The sequence below is a fragment of the Populus euphratica genome, unplaced genomic scaffold, assembly GCF_000495115.2.
Source record: "Populus euphratica unplaced genomic scaffold, PopEup_1.0 scaffold1806.1, whole genome shotgun sequence".
In the NCBI taxonomy this organism is placed as follows: Eukaryota; Viridiplantae; Streptophyta; class Magnoliopsida; order Malpighiales; family Salicaceae; genus Populus; species Populus euphratica.
This window is the reverse complement of record NW_011501638.1, coordinates 2,448-28,620: the sequence shown is the minus strand read 5'-3', so window position 1 is coordinate 28,620 and position 26,173 is coordinate 2,448. Positions and strand designations below refer to the sequence as shown.

At 34.2% G+C, this 26,173-nt stretch overlaps 1 protein-coding gene, 2 long non-coding RNA genes and 1 pseudogene across 5 annotated transcripts; all 4 read right to left on the bottom strand.

Annotated features, from left to right (window-relative positions):
• Positions 1–6,201: 6,201 nt before the first annotated feature.
• LOC105118198 (uncharacterized) lies at positions 6,202–8,429 on the bottom strand. 2 transcript variants are annotated; one of them, XR_840908.1, is made up of 4 exons: positions 8,154–8,429; positions 7,736–7,833; positions 6,841–7,092; positions 6,202–6,756 (listed from the first exon to the last, which is right to left on the bottom strand). It is a non-coding gene; the product is annotated as an uncharacterized LOC105118198 (long non-coding RNA). The 2 variants fall into 2 exon arrangements; XR_840907.1 differs by having other exon boundaries at positions 6,202–7,092; positions 8,154–8,426.
• A 4,732-nt stretch (positions 8,430–13,161) lies between these two features.
• LOC105118199 (probable disease resistance protein At4g27220) lies at positions 13,162–17,231 on the bottom strand. 2 transcript variants are annotated; one of them, XM_011016093.1, is made up of 4 exons: positions 17,134–17,231; positions 16,708–16,791; positions 13,771–16,381; positions 13,162–13,572 (listed from the first exon to the last, which is right to left on the bottom strand). In XM_011016093.1, the coding sequence occupies exons 3-4, from the start codon at positions 16,373–16,375 to the stop codon at positions 13,217–13,219; spliced, it is 2,961 nt and encodes a 986-aa protein (XP_011014395.1). In that variant the 5' UTR covers positions 16,376–16,381; positions 16,708–16,791; positions 17,134–17,231; the 3' UTR covers positions 13,162–13,216. The 2 variants fall into 2 exon arrangements, with proteins under 2 accessions (XP_011014395.1, XP_011014394.1); XM_011016092.1 differs by having other exon boundaries at positions 13,162–16,381.
• A 2,613-nt stretch (positions 17,232–19,844) lies between these two features.
• Positions 19,845–26,173, bottom strand: part of LOC105118201 (uncharacterized) — an 8,407-nt pseudogene continuing 2,078 nt past the window's right edge.
• Positions 24,331–24,999, bottom strand: LOC105118200 (uncharacterized). The gene is made up of 2 exons (XR_840909.1): positions 24,834–24,999; positions 24,331–24,738 (listed from the first exon to the last, which is right to left on the bottom strand). It is a non-coding gene; the product is annotated as an uncharacterized LOC105118200 (long non-coding RNA).

Sequence of the window (26,173 nt, the reverse complement as noted above, 5' to 3'; positions counted from 1 at the left end):
GGGATGCATTTGATCATTTGGTCCAAAATGAAATGTTGGCAAAAGCATTTATGGCAAAAAAAGCTAATTTGAGGAAAATTTGGGTTCAAATATTTGTGAACCAACACTATTTTATAAAATAAGCTATGTATGAATATAGGATATAATAAAAAAAAATTCATCATTATACTTTTTAGATTTCATTCTTTTATTGTAAGTGATTAAATATTTATATTAAATATTATATATATATATATTAGATAAACTTTTAAAAAAATTAATTCATTAATAAATTATTTTTCAATTTATTTTTCATAACATAAACAAACACTAGAAAGTATTTTCCAGTTGATTTTTCATAATACTACTAAATATCGGAAAATACTTTTCTAGAATTCACTTTCTAGGAATTTACTTTCTCCAGAATTCACTTAAAAAAAAAATAATTTTCCTACAAATAAACGAAGCCTTCAATATGTTGAAGGACATCAATTCTCATTGTTTCAATTCAAGTTAACACATTAAATTTATAATTATAAACATAGAATTGAGATAACTAGATATAAAAAAATAAAAAGAAAGATAAAAAAACTAATTTTTAATAAATTAAATGTTCAAGAATTAAAGAAAAAAAATCAATTTCAAAAGAAAAACGAAAATATGGATTGAATTCAACAAAATAGTGTGGGATAGATTTCAAGAAAAAAAAATACAATAAAAAAGGCTCATGAGCGGAGAGAAATGAGGGGATGAATTTTTTTAAAAAAATCCATTAAAAAGTCTCCAAAACAAAAAAAAATAGAAATAATGAAAACGAAATTTATATAAAAATATTTTGAAATTAAATATTAAGGGATTAAATTGAAAATAAAATTTAATTAAAAAATAATAAAAAATGATAATTAAGAGAATGATGAGGATGAAAGTGAAGAAAAAAATCAATAAAATATATATATAATAATTAAAGATATAAAAAATAAATTAAATATAAAAAACAGAGAAAATAATAAAAATAGAGCGGAGAAGATAAAAGTTGGCCGAGGCCAACCACACATCTGGCACGCCACTTCGAACGCCACCCCTAAAAGGTTTACATCTGTTCATTTTGAAGATGCAAAGACATTTTTGTTCCCGGTGAAGAACACAATGGCGAATTTGTCAAATAAAAGAAGACAAAAATACTTCCGGAAGCAAGCTTAAGTATTTTTTGTTAGATGGGATAAACGAATAATTACAGTACTGTGATGAACATTACAATGCGTCCCAGTGCTGTAAGAATTTTACAATGGCAATCAGGTTTTTTTTTCCTTAATATTAATAATTGCTCCGTAATATTTAAAACTTTTCACATTCTTAGTTAAATCTTCTTCATCTGTTCCAGGACACTAATACTGATTGTATCACCATCTCAGATTGTACCTGTTGGAGCAGAACCTCTAACAAGTCGTTTTGACATAAATGGAGCAGTTCTTTCATAATTTGTCAGATGGGTATATCTCCCTATTCTTTATGCGTTTGGTATTTCAATTCATCCTCAAATATTTTTCTTTGTGCTTCCCATGCCCTTGACCCCATTGCTTTTTCTGGTGACCGTAGTTGGAGGTTATGGAGATCTTGGAGATATCACCTCTCAGTTTGGAAGCCACCATTGCACATTCCGCTACAGATGCGTCTGAAGAAATCAATCATTTCTTGTGGGAGGTAAAAGAATTGAACAGTAGTAAGCAGTACTACTGCAGGAAATCAATTGGATGCTTGAAACTATAGGTGAGTTGCCAGAAAAGTTTGAGCAGTAGTAGGCAGTATTACTGAACGTTAATAATGGCAGTGAGGTACAAGATTAATGAAAGATGTCCAGCAAAATCTGTAACTTGTGGGGGTTTCGTAACGCTATTAAAATCACAATAATTCTAGCTCTAACTTGAAGAGAAAAATCCTAATAAATAATTATATATTGAGATTAATAACCAAACAACATTGATAAAGTTCACTCCCTAATATTTTCTCCGAGTGGTTTAGGATTCTTGCTGATGGGAGCAAGACGATCAATGGTTTAGCATTGCCCGTGTATTGCAAGCGCCGCCGATCCAGCTGCTTTCAAACTGTTAGTGCGTGAGGGAAACAAGATAGGCAACAGCAACTTTTCTCAAGTTTAATAATAATAAGTCATTTTATTAATTAAAAGATGCGTAAAAGAGCCTGCTATTGACTATCAGAAGAAAAAAAAGAAAAAAAAACAGTTAATTATCTTATTAAGGGTGTGAAAGAAAGCAAAAGAATCCTTTTTTTGGGAAAAGATATGGAGAAAAAACAGATGAGAGAAATTAAATGAAATCAATGGAATTGAAGGTATCTTTTCATTGCTGCGATATATGGTTTCCAATTGAACCACGAGCTGAGCAGTTATCATGAGGTGGGAGGGCAAAACATCATTGGTTTGTGAAGGTATCTTTTCATTGCTGCGATATATGGTTTCCAATTGAACCACGAGCTGAGCAGTTATCATGAGGTGGGAGGGCAAAACATCATTGGTTTGCTCCAACAAAACATCATTCCTATCTCATTCACAAATTCACGGTTTCCTTGCTTAGACTTTGAGGAAAGCAGCATCACTGCAATCACACGGTTCCATATGATAGTGAACGCTGTGTTCAATAATTAAAAGTTCCCACCTCACGATCGAGTTGCAAGAATTAGCTTGCATCCCTTCACTTTGATAGGAATTCCCACCTTATCAGAATCAATGATAAGCCCTTTTTCTTTGTCCTGTTTGCAATGATCAGCCCCCCTGCCTGGAAACCACCAAGTAAACTTCCTGCTTTATTTGTTCACACTAATTATAACCCTTGAGTCTATTGTTAGATGGTAAAACAAAAGTGTTATGCTAATATAACATGCTTCGGTTCTCGGGTCAGCACCTAGCATGTCTCCTTCCTTGTAAGAGAGGGCTCTGGCATTACTTCCCATCTGGCATACCATAGCTTGTTGATCCTATTGGCTTTTGCACTTGCAGGATCGAGGGAAAAAAAAAACCCTAAGACGAGCCATGTCAGTTGTTGTATGAGATCTGGTTCATATAAAAATAAAATATGATGAAATCTTTAAATCTTAATTCGACATTCAACATTTTGTTATGGTTTCATACTTTGAGATTATTGGAAAATTGTAGCTGTGATTGCGTAGACTTGCGTTACGGGATTGTGCAAGAATTGATACGAGCCTTAATGTGTGGAAATCAAGATGTAGTCTCTAATATAATAATTACCAATAAGCATGATAAATTTTATATTAACAATTAAAATATTTATACTAATCTTTTAATATATAAAAAATTATTCATTCAGCCTACTTAAAAGCAAAAGATCTTAAAAGTACATGTCTAAAGAAATTATATTGATGTCCCACGCATAGAATACAAGAATTAAATAATTACAAAAAAAACATACTAAAAACAACCTGAAAAAAACATATAATCTATTTGATATACTTAATTTAGGTTCAATTCATAACCCTATATTTTTAGGAACCTATGTGTAATTATAAATCAGAATCTATACAACTAATTGATGTCAAACATAGCATAACTAATCAAACCTAAAAGAATAATCTAACCTCACTATAAGATTAATTGGTTTAACCCAACTTGTGGATCAAAACCATCCAGGACACTAGTAGACCGAAATTTACCAATCGATCTTCCGAATCAAAACATACCATCTGGTCTATCGATTCTACCCAATTGTTGGACCAAAATCAAACAAGCTAAAATGATCTATCAATTCAACCATTTGATTCTGGTATCCCACATCGAAAGTGAGCGTATAGAGTCAGGGCCTTATTAGTGGTGCTAGTTGCTAACATGTTATACGTGTTTTAGGGTCATCCATGGCTACCAACAACAAAATAATGAGAGGGACTTGAGTGGAAGCTCTGGTAATAGGTGAACTGGGAGACTTAAAACAAATAATATACAGCATGTTGGGCTTGGTCGTTACAAGTTTTTCCTAAATAGCATATCTCTAAAATTTTACCCAAACCTCAAAATTCCATAACAAATCAATAAACACTTAACAACTAACCTATAACACTTCAATTAACCCATCCCATTATAATCAATCCATCAATTTATACCCAATTCATTAATTAATCTCTAAAATACAAATAAAACCTAAACCTTAACAAAACCCAAAACCTTAACCAATAATATCAATTATGCACATTCATGCTTAAATCTTACCTCAGTAACTTAGTTTCTCAAGTTCTGTTCCCTCTCCTTCTCCTCTTCTTCTTCTCCCTTCTTTCTCTCTCTTCTCAGTTATCTTTCTAAAAGCAGCTTTCTCTTTCTTTGTTTCTTTTTTTTTCTACTTATATTTATCAAGCTTTTATTCAATTATCTTAATGCTTTTCATCCATTTACACCTAGTTTTAAGTCTTCAAAGGCATTGTTGTATTTTCTTATTTATTCTCTCTCTTTATTTTTCGAAACATCACCGGTGCTGCCAAAAACAATTATCTCATCACTACCATACGAGGAAGGAATAATGGAATAATGTTCTGATAAATTTTGAAAATATGAAGAAGTATTCAGATATATAAATATTTACTCATAAAAAAAAAAGAGAAAAAAGGAAATTCTAGTTAAAATCAACTTATAGGTACTGTGGAACATGCAGAAATGTATTTTGTCCAAACTAAAAGAAACCAATGTTGCATTTATAGAAGTTTATTGATTTCTAGAAGCAGGACACGGACAGTTTTGTTTTAGACATGAATGTACTTTGCAATGAGCATTAAACCGAGACTAGCATCAAATGTTTTGCAAATGTTTTCCAATCAGCATTAAACAAAGAATGAAGGAGAATTTTAGAGAGTATAAGCTTCCTCAGTCAAGAAGGTAAACAAACTCTTCCTTTGGCCTGTAGTTTGTGTTGCTCTTACCACTGACAATTTCCAAAGCAATAACTCCAAAGACATTTATTTTTTGAACTCCAAAAGAAATGCTTCTGATGAATGGAAGAAATAAACTCAACAAATAGAGCACGGGACAGGCAATTGTTATCCATGTACTCGTACACAAGCTTTAATTGGTTTCCTTCAACAATGAAAAGTTCCATCCTCAAACTTAAGGCTAAGAATTAATAATTTGCTCTGCTTTCTTTGTTTTCTGTTCTACATATAAAACCTAAGCAATTTTATGGAGAACTTTTGACCTATTGCTACAGCTATTATTTTTCTACCGCAAACTTATAGAGTGTAGTGAGGACAGATGAGAGAAACCATCAAACATTCAGTTACCTTGCAAAAACACCCTAAAGACAAAACCAATGAGAAAACTTCAAACAGTTATCATCTATGAGGTTCTTGAATTAGGATTTGATTTTTTATTTTTTTATGGCAACTTTTGAAACAGGAAATCTTTGGGTTGCAGCAGAACTTCAAGTTGAAAAATTAATCTGGCGGAAATCGACATGCACATTCTTGTTTCTTTCCAGGAGCCATTGAGGAACAGATCTGGTGAGCTTGTTTCCTGTCAAGTACGTCGACAAATTAAAAGGGGTTTTCCGTAGCTCTTAATTGCACTTTCAACTGAAAGCTTAAAGACAATCAAATCGTTTTGTAAGATAAAATTGATTCAAACAGAAAATCTTGTATGATTGCGCTGTAAGACAATGATGGGCCTGTGAGAGAAAGCCTATCTGGCCCTTTCCAAGGCCATCGAAGAGTAATTGGAGTCCTTGAGAACAAGCCATTTCACAGAGTTTCATCTCATATTGTTTAGTGGCACACAAAACATCATGGAAACTCTCAAGAACATTTCTTAAGAAAGCAAATGTTAATCATATTGACAATGATTGGTTTGAAAGGGAATCATTAGAGAACCTCTGGATGGAACCACTTACAAACGTTTCAGTTTTTCCAGCTCCCCAACATTTTCTGGGACCTATCCAAATATTAAGGAGTTCCTGAAAACCCTGCATTTTCAAAATCATTGTACAAATCCAAGGTCAAGAGCATTAGCTGAAAAGGACATAAGATTCCATATTTTTTTTAAAATCAACCTCAGCCATAAAATGGTCAAAATTCATTAAAAAAAAGAGGCACTTTTGCTTCGGTGATATGCTATATTCCTTACTTGTTATGGCTATGGCAGACGAATTGCCGTAACTTCCAACTGCGTTAATGTGGTTTTTTATTTTTTATCAGCGACTGTGTCATTGTAGATCTTTCCCTGGACCAAATGGACCCAGTCCCTTTTATTAATTGCAAATAATTTATATTATTGTTAAATGGTGTTTACTTGAGTAGTAAAATGCGGTTTAAAACTATATATATTATATTCTAATTATTATAGGAAATTCAATACCCTATGGCAGAACCAAAACACTATTCATGCTATCTCTCACAACAGGCTGCCCAGGGTCTCCAACCATGTTCACTAGTGGAGGACAGAGTTGATCTTCTTGAGGCTCATCGTGATTAACAAGTGGCCTCTCATGAGAACTACCTCTTACAACAGGCTGCCCAGTTACTCTCTCCAGATGTTGCCCTTGCGGTGCCACATTGTCGACTTCAACATGTAAGCTAGTAGGTAATGGATCTCCTGGAGTCTCATTTGTGTTGCCTGTAAGCCCTCCAGAAGAGCTAGCTCCTGCACCCGGCTGCACTAGTCCTCCAGTCCCATTCTCTATATCATCCTCCATTACATTATTGATCTCTTCGAAAAATCTTCAAGTGCTTGACCCATTGTACCTGGTGCTTGTATCCTTCCTGCATATCCTGCCAAATTGTCGACTTCATTGTTTTGTTCTTGTGGAGTGGTTAAAATTGCATTATCATTAAAATTGCTCGAACTTGCTATGCTTTTATGTCTTTTGTTGCCACCATGAACAGCTTGAAAAGCTGCTTCTTGACCTTGTTGAGGAACTTGTCCACAAACTGCAACACCATGCCCTTCCTCTCCTGACAAATGCCATTTGATCCTTGAAATGATAGTAGCAGCAGCAAATTTAGAGCCACAAAACGTACAGTTGAAACGACCATCATCCAGCTTCTCATCATGTTCCCAAAATCGATCCTTCTGTCTAGCCATTTTCACCGCTGACTTCTTTGGCCCTTCAAACATCAAATAAAAAATTGTCAAAAGTAACGCATAAAAATGGATGTTGAATTAATTGAAAAATAAGAACTCAATCTTAAAATGAAAATTTAGAAGAAATCATTATTTTTTAAATAAGGAAGCAAAGGAAAAGAGTGCAAACCTCAACCTTACAAAACAATGCCGTAAGTGTGTTCACAAAATAAACTGATCAATCTTTATAATTAAATCAATCATTACAAATTCTAAAATTAAATAGGCAGGCACTTAACTATATATTTTCGTATAGAGATGCACTTCAAGCAGATAAAAAAATTATAACAACTATTGAATAATTTAAATAATTGTCAGAAAAGCAATCTCAGATAAAAATTTGAAAGAAACTCGGCTTGTTTTGAAGACAAGCAGTTGAAGTTGAAAGCAAAATGAACAAAGTTATAATATGAGTTTGAGTTCTATAATGCATAGAACTCAAACTCATACTTTTATTTGGAAGAATCAAAACAACTACTATTAACAATATATGAATTTGGTATGAACTCTAGAAGGCAAGGACTTTAAAAGTTTCTCAATAAGATTTCAACAGCTTGCGGTTTACTAAAAAAGATTCAAAAACAAAGACAGCAACAAAATGAAGAAGATGAAGTATAAACACTTTACCTGGATTCAAAAGAATTTTAACAAAAGAATCTGAAGCTAATTGCTGAGTGGGGAAACGTGTGGACGCGCCCCAATGTTGAAACTCTGGGAAAGCTGATCTGAAAATGTAAGCACAAGAATATGAGAAAGAGTAGGCAAACTAGTCACCTGTCAAGCTGACAAGAGGCACTCAACAGACAAAAGAAACCTTGAGAGCAGCTGTTTTCAAGATAAATAGTTCAAGTTGATGGCAATATGTAAGAACAAAGCTAGATATGAGTTTTGAGTTCTAAAATAGATCAAGTAACACATATATAATTAAGTTCTACCTGATTGATCAATCTACAATCCTACTTATTAATATTCTACAACCAAATGGGCAAATCTTATTTGAAACAAAATTAGTGGTAGAAAAACAAGAAAAGAAAGTAGGATTTACCTTTCAAGCAAGAAAGATACAGATCAAGAACAGAATACGCGATGATTCGATTCAATCACAAAAAGGAAGCACAGATCATGAGAAAGGTTTAAGAAATTTGGTGAGGGAAATTAGGAAATCAATGGTAAACTGAGAGATCTCTCTCTTAGTGGAAGACTAGCTACTAAAAAAGTCACTGCAATTTGCAAGCAACTTTATGGTTTTTTCTTTGGAGAAGTCAATAGAAATTGGCTGGAAGCTACAACTCCACCTACCACAGGTAAACAGCAAGCTTATTTTTAGTCAATGATTGTCAATGCCTTGTGCTTTCTTTGTCCTGTATGCAAAGACTAGTCTCACTGCCTCCTGGAAACCACCAATGTCACTTTCATGAATCTCTTGCTTTATTTATTCGCACTAACTATTCAACGTGTTCACATTACACTACTTCAAATCCTTGAGTCTATTGTTAGATGCTAAAACAACAGTATTATGTACTTTTTTAAATAACAGTACTACTCGGGTCAGCTGCTAGCATGGATAAACATACATGTATTAGTCTGTCAGTAAGAGCTGATCTCGTGAAGGGAAGCACGGGCAATTATTTTTAATTTCATGAATCACCTGCTTTATTTATTCACACTAACTATTCAACATGTTTACGTACATTATACTGTTTCAACCGTTGAGTCTACTGTTAGATCGAACATATGCAATTATCATGACAGTGATGTTGCCGAAGAACAATTCGGCTCGCTAATGACTTTCCTGTTACTATTTTCTTTTTGCAAAGAACTTGGATCATCAGCTTGTGTTGAATTTCATATTAAATATCTTGATCTCCTTATGTCTTAAGCAAGGTGTTCCAAGTAGTCATGAGGAGAGCATTGATACAGACGATTTATTTTTTCATCCATCCTGCTGCCAAGAGATTATGGTGTTCAATGGAAATAGAAATTGCAGAAAGATGCTTTCCCTTAGTCATTAGCTTGCTTGGAATGGAAGAAATGCCAGATTTCCCAACATTCAAAGTTCCAGTGTCTAATGATGAGAAAAAGAGAATAGGAAAAAAGCAGTTTGAAGGTTTAAAAGTGAATATAAATGAATAAAAAGTACTCTGGTAATTGAATAAAACTTAGGATAAATAGAAAAAAAGAAAGAATTAAAGAGGAATCTAAAATTTGAGAGTGAGAACCGGCAGGAGAGAAGCAAAGGGAAAGAATAAGAAGAAGAAGAAGAAGAAAGAAAGAAAGATAAAGAAAGGATAATAGAGCTAGAGAAAATAAGTTTAAAATGTAATATTTATGTTTTGATGTGTATAAATGTATTTTTTTTTTCTTTGATTACTGTTTTGTTGAAGATTAGGGTTTTAAAAATTTTGTTTTGGGTTGATTATTGAATTGATTTGAATATTATGAGTTAATTATTATGGATAATGAGTTATTTAGTTGATTTTGAAAGATTTTAGATAAAGATAATGATTTTGAGTTATGGTATGTTTAAATGATAAATTTGAGTTAGTAATTTTGGTAAATTAGTAAGGATCTATGAAAAAGTTTGGGTTTGAGGTTGAAGATGATGAAATTTCAGTTTGGTCCCTAAATTTATGAAAATTATGGTTTAGTCCCTAAATTTTGAGAAATTTTAAAATGATACCTAGAGCATAATTAGAGATTCTAGACAGAATTGAGGATGAATTATGGGCAAGATTCCAATATAGTTATGAGTTTACGATATTTTTAATTTCATCTTTTAATTTGAGAAAAATACAATTTGACCCTTGAAATTTTAACAAACATTCCAGCATAATTACATATTCTAGACAGTATTGAGGATAAATTATGGGCAAACTTCTAGTATAGTTATGAATTTATGATATTTGTAGTTTGGTTTTCCAATTTGACCCCTAAAAATCTGCTAAAATTCTAGATTGATCCCTAGCTCTAAAATTAGCTTTTTCATATTAGTTTGATGAATGATTAAGGATTATTTAGTTAATTATTATTTAGTCTTATTTTTTTTTTATGAATTAGATTTTAAGAAAACAATTTAATTTTTTAGTTTTGGAGAAAAATGACTAATTTAGTTTAAAATTATATAGGATTATTGTATAGACCCTAGTTAAGTGTATTAAACAGGTTGTATGTTTTTTTCGAGTTTTTTTTTTTAATATGTCTCCTTTGTATTTAGAATATCATGATGTTCTACCTGAGACACATCAGTAAGCTTTCTTTCAGTATCTGCTTTTGAGTTTGTCTTTACTTTTGAATGAGATGAGTTGATAATATTTCATATGCATGAGAAATAGTATAAATATTTGAGTGTTAATATGAATTGGATTTTCAGAACATGCTTTTGTGGGTATAATTTATACTAATTCTTGTATTAAAACAATCAAATTATATTATAAAATTAGTTTTATTATTATTATTGTATTAAATTCTGATTGAGTTATTTAAAATATAAATTTATATGTGAGTTTGGATGTGTATTATAATTAAGTATGAAATCTATTAAGTATAACCTTATCTACATGCTAGACATAAGAATCAGGTCATGATACAGTAATTCTGTCTTGGTTGCTCGATTGCTTTGGTACGGATAAAGCAGTCCAGTAGATTTTTTATAAACAATAAAGAAATGAGATTAACTTAAAATCTTTGATTTATTTACGAAATAAAACCATTTAAAGACCAATATTATTCCTGCATGCATCACAAAGCTGGTATAAGATCACGATCTATAGGTAACAACCCGATTAAGAGTCCTCCAATAGGTGTTGAACCCAGTGGAATCAGAAAGATTGAGAAGAGAGAACGAGAGAGAGGGAGCGAGAGAACGACGGAGAGAAAAGAGGGAATCCACAGAAGTTCTCATTCATTTTTTGCATGCCCATTATGTTACAACTGCCTGTATATTTAGGCAGAGCAGAAGACGGTGCTGACTTGACAACCTTCACAGTAATGAGAATTACAATTTATTGAAACGGTGCGCATAAGTAACAGCTTCACGACAGCTTAGTACGGTGCGTTTTGTCACGAAGTCAGTGGAAATTAAAAGCTATCCCTCCACCATTGTTAATTCCTGAGATATGCATGCATCCCTTCATTTTGCAGTACCTGCATGAATGTGTATCAAGCTAGAAAGCAAAAGAAAAGAAAAAAAGAAGAGAAAAGAGGGGAGTACCTGCATGAATGTGTTTCTAAATATAGAACTTCTCCCTTGTTCAAACGTGCAGAGGTATAGAGAGGCTTTTTCTGACCCTTGTCAGCAACAATACTAATGCTGTATTTTATACTGATACATTTTGCAAGCATCAAAATGGAAACATCAATCATTTTACTGATAGATAAGTCAAGAAATACGAGAGTTAATGGACAACAGCAGCAGCAAGAAAATTGGAATGATCACGAAATAGCAATATGTTTAATGGCTTAGAACTAATAAATTAAATGAACTGATACATTTTTTATTTGTCTTAGAAGCATGCAGTATGTAATCATCCTTGGATAATACTGATGACCACTTGGAACACCCTGCTTCGAGATCCAGATATTTAATATGAAATTCATCACAAGCTGATGAGACCACTTCTTTGCAAAAAGCAGAGAGTAACAGCATAGTCAGGGTCTGTTAAGCCAACTAGCTAGAATTCATGTGTTGAAATACAAAAAACTACAGGGAAAACGAGAGATCACACAGAGACAACACCTTCCAATATCAATTCTGTTAGAGTAAAGATTTCATCTTGGTGCAAGTGCAAAAGCCAAACGGATCTGCAAGTTACAGTGTGCCTGATGGGAATCAATGTCAGAGCCCTCTCTAACAAGAAAGCACACAAGGGATTTGCACCTCTGTTTTATTTCTTTAGAGTAAAAAACATAAAGTTTGCTTGCAAATGGCGATGACTTTAATAGCTCTACGGATTGAATAGGTAAAGTTGCTCCAATACCTAACCATAAAGCCACTGCAATACCACTAAAAAAAACAGTTGTCGCAGCCCAGCAATGAAATAAATTTTGAAATTTATCAACATTCTTTAATATGGATTGAGATTTATTTTTCATCCATCTTGTTAGATATATATTTTTAAATAATAAATACTTTAAAAAATCAATTTATATCATAATATCAGTTTTTTAAATAAAAAATTCATTAAAATGAAAAGGCACTTTTGCTCCGGTGATATGCTATATTCCTTAATTGTTATGGCTATGGCATACGAATGAAAACTCCCTAAAGGGACGGAGGCCATCGCCAGCGTTAGGAAGCTCCCACGGCACCACTGTCCTGCATTTGATGCTTTACTCTCTAAATAAATGTCTTCCGGGTAATATAATAAGCACATAAGTTATTAAGCACCGTTTATTTATTGAAAAATAAATTTTTTTAGAAAATAAATTTTTAAATAATAAATTATTTTATGACGTTTGGTAATGTAATAAAAAATAAATTAGAAAATATTTTCTAATATTTAATTATATCATAAAAAATTAACTACAAAATAACTTATTAATATTTTATTTTTCTCAAATTTATTAAAATAACGAGGAATAAATCATAAAAATTTAAAAATTGAATGAGAATAAAATTAAAATTTTTTTATAAATTATCTCAAATAAAATAAATAATAATTAAAATAATAGAGAACAAATCTAAAAAATAAAAAAAAATAATGAAGAAATTAAAATAATAATAATAAATATTTTATAAATTATTTTAAATAAAATAAATAACAATAGAAAAAATAAAAACTAAATTTAATATATAAAAAATTTTAATAAAAAAATGATAAGGAAAAAACAAATAACAAAAATTTAAAGATTGAATTTGATATAATTAACAAATAATATGATATTTTTAATATTTTTTTATCTAAATTTCTCATAATTTTTTAATTTTTTTACTTAAAAATATTTTCTATTAACTAATTTTTTTAATACTAAACAAATACATAATAATTTTTCAAAAACTACATTTAAAAAAACAAACATTGCTAAAGGGGACACATAGCTGAAGCTTAATTCACTAAAACAACGATGCTTACTCTTAATTTAATATTATATTAAGGGCAGTGTCGTCGCTCATCCTCCAAAAACCCTTACAAAGGGACGCAGCACATCCTTGGTGTTGGGATGCTCCCACTCCATTACTGACTCCCACCATTCTTCTGAATCTATCTCGATTTCTCTAAGAGAAGGGGGAGGAGATGGCTGGCCATTTTCAAGCAACGGAAGACAAATTCCCATCCTCTTCAGCTTCTTACAATTCATTACTTTAATTTTTTTGAGAGAATCCCAAATCAGTTTTGCACTGCAGATGCTTTTCAGTTCCGGTAATCGCTTCAATACCAGTTTTCTTAACTTTGGGAGTTTGAGAATGGGGGTGTTGCTGTTGCTTTCTTCACCCATAACCCCTTCTTCATCTGATATTGTTCCACCTATTATCTCCTCCATTTTCTCACAATTTCTTACTTTAATTACTTCGATAGAATCGCAAATCAGTTTTGCACTGCAAATGCTTTTCAGTTCTGGTAAATTTTCCAAGTGCAGTTCTCTTAGCTTTGGGAGTTTAAGATCGTTGCTGCTGCTGCTGCTTTCTTCACCCGAAACCCCTTCTTCATCTGATCTTGTTCTACCTATTATCTCCTCCATTTTCTCACATTCATCAACGCTAATCACTTCCAAGTTTACGAGGCTTGGCAGCAAGACAAGAGGGAATAATTTCTTCATACTTGTACAGTGATTGCAATAGAACTCCTTAAGACCAGAAAATATACCATCATAAGATGGAGATGGAGGTGGAGTAGAGCAGTACCAAGAAGATGAAACCAAGCTCTCCATGCTATTGCAACTACTAATCTCGATATACTCCAGATCAGTTGCATACTTTATTAGAGAGGAAACATCACATAAACTTTTTGCGTCATCACATTCATCAATGGTCAGTTGTTGAATGTCCTTCGAGAACATGTCCTGAAAATCTCCGTCTCTGTTGATACTCAATTTACCCAAAACAATTACTTTATTTTTTTCTTCTGTGTAATAATTGTGATGTAGCAGTCCTACAACAATTCTGTATGTTGTTAGTGATTGGGTCTCATCCCGAGATTTGAGATACTCCATGTAGTCTGAGTAACCTTCAAAACGGCATTTCAAACTCTCCAACTTCCTCAAGCATCCTACTTCCTTTCCTTTAACAAACGAATCCTTCCATAACACAAAGACTTGCAGGTGAGAGAGTTTCGATAATATTCTGCTAGGAAACTCCTTTTCACCACATTCATTCATTACAAGACACCTTAGGTTGCATAGACATTCCATGCCTTGAGGCATCTTTTCAAGTGCCAAAGTAGCAGAGAGATCTAACCTCTTCAGTACCTTGAGCTTTTTCAATGATGGTACATGACTTAACTTCCGACATTCGTTGAGCAACAATGCAGTGAGATTCACCAATTCAGAGACAGAATCAGGCAGTTTTGTGATACCTGTATGAGACAGATCAAGAACCTTGAGCCCACGCAACTGGTCAAAAAATGAATCTGCAACGTGCACCAGTGGATTTCTGAGCAACAATAGAGTTGAAAGACTGGGACACCTTGGTGAATGTCTGGAAGGAATTTCTTCAATCTGGTTACACATCAGTGAAACTCTTGTAAGATTCTCTGTCCACTCCTCTGCTCCCGGAAATTCTCTTAACTGTGCACCTGCTTTAACCATGCCTTGAGAGTTCTCTTGTAATATTTGGATGGCCATATCCCTAATCAAGTCATGCATCTTGACACATCTACGACCACCGTACATTTTAGCACTTTCCAAAAGGCAGACACTTTCAAGTTTATTAAGCATCGAGTGGCCTTTGTCAAATTCTGCCTCCCTACTTCTCAGCCCTTCTATCACTCCCTCATCAATCAAATAAGCTATCAAATCCTCTCTAGGGATCTTGAAGTCTTCTGGGAATAATGCACAGTGCAAGAAACATTGTTGCACTGCTTCCTCACTTAGATGGTTATAACTATATCTCAGTATGTGGAATACTTCAGGCTCCATATCATCTTTCCTAACTCTTGATTGTCTCAGGTCGTCTAAAGCGTTCCTCCACTCGTGTATGTCCTCCACCCCCTTCATGGTTCCAGCCATTGTTATAATTCCCAGAGGCAAACCACCACACTCCTTTGTGATAGATTTTGCAATTTGTTCCACTTCTGGAGAAAGTGCCATTTGATGTCCAAGTCTCTCAATAAACAAAGTCCAAGCCTCTTCCTCCAATATAGGACTTACTTTGATTTTGTGTTGGGTATCCATCTGTTGACAGACCTTTTCTAATCGTGTTGTAAGAATCAGCTTGCATCCCTTAACAGCTTGGATAGGAACTCCTACCTTGGGTAGCTCAAAAGCCTTCCACAGATCATCTAAAATCAAAACCCATTTCTGTTTCTTCATTAATTCCTTTGACAAATCGGAAGCTCTATACAGCTCCTCGCCTTCATTAGAAAGATCAAAACCAATCCGTCTGGCGATATTGTTTTGCAATCTACTAATGCTGGTATCTTGTGAAACAGTAATCCAGTAAACATGACAAAAACTGTCTCGACTTTTTTGAAGCTGATCATATATATGTTTCACTAATGTTGTCTTACCCACTCCGCCCATCCCATAGATGCCAATAGTTGAAACTTCATCGTGCATCAACCAAGACAAGATAGTCTTCTTATGGTCTTCGAATGCTTGACCCACCAGCTTTGTCGTTGGTACCGCATCTCCTGGAATCTCATTTGTGTTGCCTGTAAGCCCTCCAGAAGAGCTAGCTCCAGCACCAGGCTGCACTACTCCTCCAGTCCCATTCTCTATATCATCCTCCATTAAAAAATTATAGATCTCATCCCAACTTCTTCCAAGTGTATGACCAATTCTATCCGCTGCTTGTGTCGTTCCTGCATCTCCTGCCAAATTGTCGAATTCATTATAGTTTTGTTCTTGTGAAGTGGTTGAAATGGCATTATCATTTACATTGCTTGAACTTGCTATGCTTTTATGTCTTTTGTTGCGACCATGCATAGCTTGAAAAGCTGCTTCTTGAACTTGTTTAGACACTTTTCTACAAATTGCAACACCATGCCCCTTCTCTCCTAATAAATGCCATTTGATCCTTGAAATGGAAGTATCCTTAGCAAATTGATGGCCGCAATACAAGCACTTCATCTCCTTAACATGATGCCAAAATGGATCATTTGACTGAACCATTTTGCCCTACATATAAAAAGAAAACCAAAATATTGAATAAAAAGTAATTGGAAAGGAAAGGTTGAGACTAGAATAAATAAAAAGAAAAAACAATGAATTTGGTATGAACTCCAATAGGAATGGATTATAAAAAACAAAGAAAGATCAATTTATTTATATTTGGAAACCATTGAAGATCCTAACTCCTAAGTTTCTCAATAAAATTTCTACAACACCTTATTAAAACACCAAACTTAGACAGTTCAATCTAGAGAGAAAGGATTCAAACAATAGTTACATGTCAAAAACGATAACAGCAACAAAATGAAGAAGATGAAATATAAATACTTTACCAGGATTCAAAAGAATCTGAAGCTAATTGCTCTGTGAGTTAATGTGTGGACGCACCCCAATGTTGAAATTCCGGGAAAGCTGATCTGAAAATGTAAGCGCAAGAATATGAGAAAGAGTAGTCAAACTGGTCACCTATAAAGCTGACAAGAGGCTGTCAACAGACAGAGAAACCTTGAGAGCAGCTATTTTCAAGATAAGTAGTTGAAGTTGATAGTAAAATGACCATGCAAGAACAAAGCTATAGTACGAGTTTTGAGTTCAATTATTGATTAAGCAACATATATAATTAAGTTGTACCTGTTCAATCAAGAATCCTACTCACTAACTCTACAACCAGATGGGCACTTCTATTTGGAAGAGCCAAAACAAATAAGCGCAGAAACAAAATTAGTGGTAGAAAAACAAGAAAAGAAAGTAGGATTTACCTTGCAAGCAAGCAAGAAAGATGGTTGAACTCCAGATGAGATGATTCGATTCAATCAAAAACAGGAAGCACAGATCATCAGAAAGGTTTAAGAAATTTGGTAAGAGAAATTAGGAAGTCAATGGTATAATGAGAGAGATCAAGCAGAAGACAAAGTCAATGTTGCAGTAGCTAGCTACAATGATAGATCAATGATAATTAATTATTGTGTTGTTTAATAAGAAGGAAGGAACAACTTTCCTACCAAAGATTATATTATAAGATATAGCAAGTTGCTTTTAAGCTTTAATTATATCATTTCGCTTTCACTTTCGAATTTCTCAAGTCATTCACATTGATTGCAATTCTAATCCATTAAAGGGGTAAATATAGTAATATTGGTTTTTGAGAGTTTTAACTTCTTATCCTTCTCCTCGTATGCGTCAAAGGGGTTTCATCTTCATAAGAGATGAAATTTAGAGGTATTGATACAGTTAAGTGAGAAATTCCAAAAAGTTGGCTCACGACAATGGCCATGGTTTGGCTTGATTTGACCATGTTATTCAAATAGAAACTCTGCTTATAATCTTAGAGCCTCTTACCTAGTGTAAAGACCATCAGTAGCATTTGAAAATTAAGAGGCCATGATCAGGAGATGAGAAAAGGAAGAGAGAGCATCACTGACTACACAACTACAAGAAGCAGCAACCATTTTAGTCAAATAGAAACATTTTGATCTGATTTGTCGTAATATCAGATTTAACTACAATCTTTCATAATTAAAAAAACAAGTTATACATGGAAATGACCAATATAAAATCAGATCTGATACATGATCTCAATACTGTCATAAGAGGGCAGGACTAGTGCTCATTTGCTACTGTTTCCTTGTTAGTAAAGCCTGCACTGGATGTTCTTGTGACATTTGTTCCTGAAAGATCCCGGAAGACATTGCAAAGGTTCTTTTACGGGACATCAGTTTTATATTCGTAGTCCATGCAATCGCCATTGTACGTTCATTCTACGAGTTCCTTTAGGCGATCAACAATTTCTCATAGCTTTTTCCACTATATTCCCTTATTTACAATTCTATAGACATGGAGGATATCATGAGGGCGATTGGATTTTCTTTGACTATGCTATTGAGTGAAAATTGTGCACCTGGATTGAACACGCAGCTGTTTTCAAGGATGAAGTAAATGTTATAACTGGAGATGCAAGAATTGGAATATTGAATCTGCTAGATTCTCAACCTTGTGTAAGAATGCTAGAAGTACATGGAGGCGATCAAGCCCCTGTTCCTGGATTCATTGAATTTAGTTGCTTTAGGTGAACAAGTTTCCGTGGTTCAGTTGCAAAACTCCACGTTAAGGGTTATGTGCTCTACCTCTTGAGGATGGAATGGGTGAAGGTGAACGGCTTAGGAAATCCTTGAGTCTAATGAATTAATGAAGATAGAAATACATTGGGACTATTCACTCCTCTGCAAATTATTTCAAGATACTATATATGAAACGACATTTACTAATTAGATTTTACTGAACTTACTCTCAGAAGACGGCTGGCCTCCTCAGGTTCTATCCACGAGTTTGTGGAATCAGAAAATTATGATCCGTTTCAAGACATGCTATAGGTTTAAGAATTTTGGTGAGGGAAGTTAGGAAATCAATGGTATACTGAGAGATCTCTCTCTTAGTGGAAGCAACTTCATCAAAGTGCAATGTGCAAGCAACTATGTCAAATTAAAATTTGGTGAGGGAAATTAGGAAATCAAGGGATACTGAGAGATCTCTCTCTTAGAGGAAGCAACTTTATCGAATAAGAAATTAGGAAATCAATGGTACACTGAGAGAGAGATCTCTTAGTGGAAGACTATTTATTAAAGTCGTTGCAATTAGCAAGCATCTTTATGTTTTTTCACTCTAAAGAAATAAAACAGAGGTGCAAATCCCTTGTGCTTTCTTTGTCCTGTATGCAATGATTACTCTCATGGAAACCACCGTGCAAACTTCATGTCACTTTCTGCTTTATTTATTCACACTAACTATTCAACGAGTTCACATTACACAGCTTTAAATCCTTAAGTCTAATGAATTAATGAAGATACAAACTCCAAAGAAAATCACTTGGCCAGTAATAACATAATTCAGTACTCGGGTCAGCAGCTAGCACGGATAAAATTATCTCCTTCCTTGTTTGAGAGGGCTCAGACGTTGCTTCCCATCTGGCACACTGTAACTTGCAGATCCGTTTGGCTTTTGCACTTGCACCAAGATGAAATCCTTAATCTAACAGAATTGATACTGGAAGATGTAGTCTCTGTGTGATCTCTCGTTTTCCTTGTAGTTTTTTGTAGTTCAACACATGAATTCTAGCTAGTTGGTTTAACAGACCCTGACTATGCTGTTACTCTCTGCTTTTGGCAAAGAAGTGAGCTCATCAGCTTGTGATGAATTTCATATTAAATATCTGGATCTCGTGATGTCTTCAAGCAAAGTGTCCCAAGTAGTCAGGAGAACATGGATACAAATTCGATCAATCTGGTCTACTGAAATTAATTTTGCTAATAAGAAATTGCAGAGAGATGCTTTCCTTTAGTCATTAGCTTGCTTGGAATGGAAGAAATGCCAGACTTCCCAATATTCAAAGTTCCAGTTCTTCTGTTTTGGTTGCTCAAATACTCTGGTACGGATATAGTCAAATCGATTTTTTATAAACGAAAAAGAAAAGAGATTAACTGCAATTCTTTGATTTATTTAAGAAATAAAACCATTACAAACCAAATATTATTCCTGCATACATCAAATTGTTACACAACTGTTTTTAGATACACAAGAAGCCATAGCTAACTTGGAGATAGAAAGCGCACCCTAGCAAGTGTGAATTCTTTTCCATCTATCCAAACACCAGTTTGTGACCATTGCACATCCTCCCAGTCAAGACTCTCCTCCAATACCTGTTCAAAATCACAGATGTTGCGGTCAGCCTAGAAGGATAAAAAAAACTGAAGAAAAACGTAACTACAAGCTGACAATATGAATTTCTTCTGCAGTCTCCTTATTTGACTTCGTGAAAATATGCCAAACTTTAACATCTAAATATGAAGAGATGTTTCAAGGAAAGAAATTGAAATGAAGTACCTCAACATGTTCCAGGGGCAATGGGATCCCAACTGACTGCATGACCTTCTGCGGTAGTGGTTTCTTACAGCGAGACCACCGGAATACATCAATAAGAACATTATCAGAGTCGTGTTTCTCACCGTTTGAGGAATGTGGGTGGTGATTATGGAACTTGTATGTCTCTTCATGCACCTGAGAAGCCCGTGTCACTTTCACCATTTTCTCTCCTGTAAAACAGAGCTCGTACCTTCACATAAGAAATAAAAAATTCAGAATCAGAACATCACTAAGAATTCACCACGTGAACTTCATGATTTCAATACCTCAGACTCGCACAAAAAAAATGTTGGTTTACTAAATATTTTAAATACAAAAACCAATATAATTTTGTTTTCTATGCATGGGCAAGCGACAAAACAAATAATGCTTGAAATTACAGAAGTCATCATCAAGAACTTCTGTGGCAACTTTCAGCTAGTTATGAAAATCATACAATACAGAAGCTAAAGCAATTTTACTGTAAGACAAAAAAACAAGTTATAGGAAGAAATGAAAATCATACACAGAAGCTAAAACAATTTTACTATAAGACAAAAAAATGTGCCTCCAAAACCTACGTGCGGTATCAAGCTAGAAAGCACAAAAAGAAGAAGAGGAGGGAGTACCTGCATGAATGTGTTTCTAAATATAGAACTTCTCCCTTTTTCAAAAGTGCAGAAGTATATTGAGGCTTTTTCAGACCCTTGTCAGCAACAATACTAATGCTGTATTTTATCCTGATACATTATGCAGGCATAAAAATTGAAATATTCAACATTTTACTAACATACAAGTCAAGAAATACGAGAGAGTTAATAGACAACAGCAGCGACAAGAAAATTGCAAAATTGCAAACACCTTGCAAGGCAATGAAAATTAGTGTCCACATAGATAACAAAAAGGATAAACACTTAATGATGTCATGGGAACATTCTAAGCTCCAGTAAACTGTCATGTAAACATTCCAAACTTGAGATAAGCATGTCTATTGGTAGGAAACTGTGGAGAGTTGATCGAATGAAATATTAGAACAGCTATATAAAACCAAGATCTAGGGTTAGGGCACACAGAGTAAACTAATGGCACAACAGTTGTAGAAATTAATAGGGGATATCTGTTATGTGTTGCTAAGAAAAAAACTTAAAAAGCCTTTAAAAACTTGGTAGCTATTAGTTTTCATAAACCAGAAAAATCCCATACAGAAAACAAGAATAATTCCCAAGAAGGCTATCACCTTCAAAACAATAAGATGAAACAATTGATGCCACAGCAAAGATAACGGAATTTGTTTGGGTGGATATGAAATAAACTCGCTATGAGATCTAAGTTGAGAGTTGTTCTATATATAAATGTTCAAGCCCTTCTTTTCCTTTTCTGTTTCCTCTACACTTGACCAGAAAACAGAATTAAATCCAAACACAAATACCAATGACCTATTTTACACACAGCTATATGATAAAAGATCTAAATTTTCATGTGAAGAAAAACTTGTTACATCACCGAGTTGAAATAGGTCATCATCATCTCTTTATTGCAGCCTTAGGTGCATTAAAAGCAAGATCCACAGGTCAACGACTACTAGCACAATAGACAAACATATGCATTTGAACACACATGCAGTTGATATTTTCATTAATAACCACATGATACAGATATCACTATTAATAAAACACAGCAAGTTTCTTCCAAACCATTTTGGATGATGGCAAAATTAACTTCTACTTTCCATAAGACAAAAATCTCCAAGTCCATACAGATCTGAAAAATTGCAGCATATCATAGTTATCAAAAAGATCTAGAATCTACCACGGCTCATTGCAAAGGTTGTACTGTATTGTAACTTCACGTACAAATCTCTGTTGCCGCAATGCATTCTGAAAGAGAAAAGCTGTCATAATGTGAGTAGATCCAAATAACAGAAAAGTGCTTGGTCACAGAAATATTTTAGCTCTTTTTATTAGTAGCTCAAACATGCAATTATCATTAAAATAAGCAAAATCATAAAGAGTAAAACATTTGCTAAGAGCTCTACCTCAGATGAAATTTCTACTAATTGATATAGGAACAGTATACAGAGAAGTAAAGAGTGAGAACATAAACTCAAAGGATTATGGAAGAAAATGGCAATGTCATACCGAAGCTGCAGCACGGGTAGTCATTGTCCGCTCAACAGCCACAGGAGCAAGAGTAGGTTCCACTGCTGATGTATGTGTAAGACAGGGCTCAAGATAGATGGTTCCACCTCCTTTCTGAAATAAACAAGAAATTACAAATAACCATGATTGAAGGCATTTCACGACTAGGATTTTGTAGGATAAAACAAGCAGCAAGCAATATTCTTGAAGATGGTAATAGCAATGCCACTATGACCCTCTCAGACATTTCTGAAGGTTCTCAATGAATTGCAGAAAAATGGTGACTAAAACTACAATTGTGAAATTTTTTCCACCACCTTCACGATGCAGCAACGCTCAACATGGTAGCTACAACCAATTCCAGCTCCCCAGGCACGTGAACGAACATTATTTCTCAGCATAGAAATGTAGCCTAATGCACATATCAAAGTGAGTGTTAAAATTCCACACAAGTAAAGCATGGATGATAAGGACACACATGCAGAAAGGCAACACTAGCAAGAAACGTTTAACCACGTACGTCATTTAAGTTTCTCATATAGCTATATACTATTATAAGAAGTATTGTCATCTTGACAATTGACAAAAGAGCACAGTTCAAGTATGTTGGGTTTTTTAAGAGCTCTAGTTATCTTGTTTGGAATGCATCTTTGCATCCTTGTCATTCACTTATGCAAATATGAATATGGCTTATGCATGATTTTGATGTCAGCAAAATCCATTATACAAGGCCAATCTCAGACACAATTACAAAGTTGACTAGGCTTCAACCAAAACCCAAACTACTCAGACCATCTAGGTGATATCATTATTTTCACAAACTTCCAACATAAGAACTTCAAGAAACAACACAAATTTCATTCTGAAGTAAGATGTAAGACATACAAGTTCAAATGGATAGCTGTATCCAGATTTGTAACATTTACATGAATTATTTGACTGCATGATCATGATGTGAATGTGTTTAGAAATGGCATCATCATAAAGAAGGCGAGATAGAAGGGGCTTACTATCTTGTGGAGGCAACACTCTGACAGTAGCACATAACTCTTGGATGGCAGGTGGAGGAGAAGCAGTGGGACGGAAGTAGCCTGTATGCATGAGAACTGCAACAAAATTGCAACATCAATATTGTTCAGTTCACATATAAACAAATTCTACAATTAGTACTGTTCATCATATCACAGCATACCAGCGACAAGATCAGAGTCATTTGTGTATATATCTGTCCCCCATAATTGTCCACCTCTTACCTGCACTTAATAAACTTAAAGACCTAAGGATGGGCATACTTATCTAATAGCCAATACCCAAACATGAAGGCATCAAACTATGGAGAGCAGAAATCCTGTAATATTAGAGATGTCAAATAATTGCTCTTATAGAGGCCTCTTCTCTTCTAATGAAAGTTGACCATCTGACAATTCACAGTAAAAATTTGTACACATCAGAACATAAAAGGCACCCACATAACATACAACAGATCTACCAACAAATTGACCTTAAAATTTAAGAATAGCTGTATCTTTCAAAAATTCGGTTTGCAGACACGACACACATAAACATATAGAAGGAACTGAACCCCACACAACCGATCTCATCATTCAATTCTAAACCTCCCAAAACTTTCGGATAAAGGCTAGTTAAATTCACGTAACCAATCTAATAAAAATCGGACTCTATGAAGAAACCCTTAATCAAACAATGTAAAAAGGTTTGAAACTTTTTAAGGAAGCTAATGGAAATTCCATAGGTTGTTAGAACCTTACTATTCACAATTCAAATACTTTGATTCATTGAATATTACAAGCAACTCAAACAATAAATTAAAATTAGTAAGCATAATTTAGAACAGATAATAAGAGTCAGAATGTTGAGGCTAGAGTTCACAGACAACAAACCTTTGGTAAATCTTTCTGTTTGAAACTTAAACCAATTATAAATTAAATTTTCATAATAGAAGGGGAAGTGACAGCAGCAATTTTCATATTGGAAGGATTATCACTTTTTTATTAAAGCCATGAGATCTGGTAGTTTAAGTAGTTAGATGATAGCTTTAGAAGTATTATAACTTCCTGTGTCACAAGAATCATCACGAAATAGCAATATGTTGAATTTTTTCGAACTTCTAAACTTCTGAGCCTTTGAATGACTTGGAACTAATAAATTAAATGAACTGATACATTTTAGGTTTAATAACTTAGCATTTTTTATTTGTTTTGGAAGCATGCAGTATGTAATCATCCTTCAATAATACTGGCAATTAAAAGTTCTGACCCCAATGCATCCTTAGAATTTCCCACGAGCTCCCACACAAGAGACAATCAATATCTTGTGGTAAGATAGAAAGGCATGGTCAAACAAAAATCAGATGACGTAATGGGGAGTCCACAGCTCAAAGAGAATATCACTAAGTATACCCTCACCTCTGACCCCCTTAGCATTTGTGCAAGCCCCATGGAGCCAAGAGACATACAATTCCAAGATAGTTTAAGAACACATTAAAAAGGAAAGAAATAAAGACACATGAGAGAAGAAATAAATTATATGATGAAAACAAGCAAAAGCATCAACTATTACATACAGCAGCAAGCTTACTTGGCGATTTGTAGCAGTAATATGTTCTGCTGGTATTCGAATTTCAAGAGTGGGTCCCTTGTGGTTGTTTTCACCATGTTTATCAGATTGAGATGCTTCATACTCCATCCATAACTTTATCAGGTCTTGCATGCATTCACTAACTTTATAAATGACAGAGGGTACCTCAGATTTGCCTGGAGCACCAGAAGGTAAATTCAATAGCCATATAAAGGAAATCAAGTAACTTGTGAACTACGATGTTATCAAGTTATTTTTTGTATCATCCATCAGTAAGCACCAATATGTTTACTAATAGAAGTAATTTATGACACAGAGACCACGAGTTGTTGACACAACCTACACATTTGTTGTGACAAAGAAACCTAAAAAGGCCCAGAAACTACCAATTAATAGAAGCTTGAGAATAAATTATACAGCACAAAGAAGAAAAGAAAGGGAAATGGGAAATATGAAAGCTAACACCTCATTCTGGCATATCCAATGCATTAGGAGAGTGGAAAAGGAAAGAAGTAAAAAAAAAAATCCAATTAAGCAGTGATAGCTAATGATTTCAGCATTCCAATCAGTACTCTGAAGGAGATCCCGTCATCCAACTCCCCTGCAACCCATTAGCCATAGTGCACAAATAAATTTCCAGCTTCGTAAAATGGAAATGACAGCTTACCTTGACATCTGCAAGATGTAAAGGAACTTGGTTATGATGAATTTAGACTATAGTTTACTATTGAATTATTAAAGTGGAATGATGCTCAATTTAACCAATCTAAGAGAACCAACATACTAAAGAATAGATGACACTGACAAATTTGGTTAAAGGTTTCAACAACAATAAGAGTAATTTTATCTTTAGAAACTATCATTGTAGGATAAATCTCTGGACACACTTAGCTCCAATAATAGCAGTTTCCACATTCATATCAAATATTTTAAAGCAAGTTTCCACATGGCAACTGTCAATAATCCAAAATCAATCATATGGATAACATACTTCCAATTAAAACAGCAATTACGAAGAATTGAAGAACATACCCCTCACAGTCCTGAGTATGGGACCTAAAACAGGGTTCACAATTTGCCACTTGGGGGCTGCCCCTAGGCCGAAGCATCCTCTTGCGCTGCTGGACTCCATAGTTAAAAACTCCTCTTTCCCTTTCAGTTGCAATTT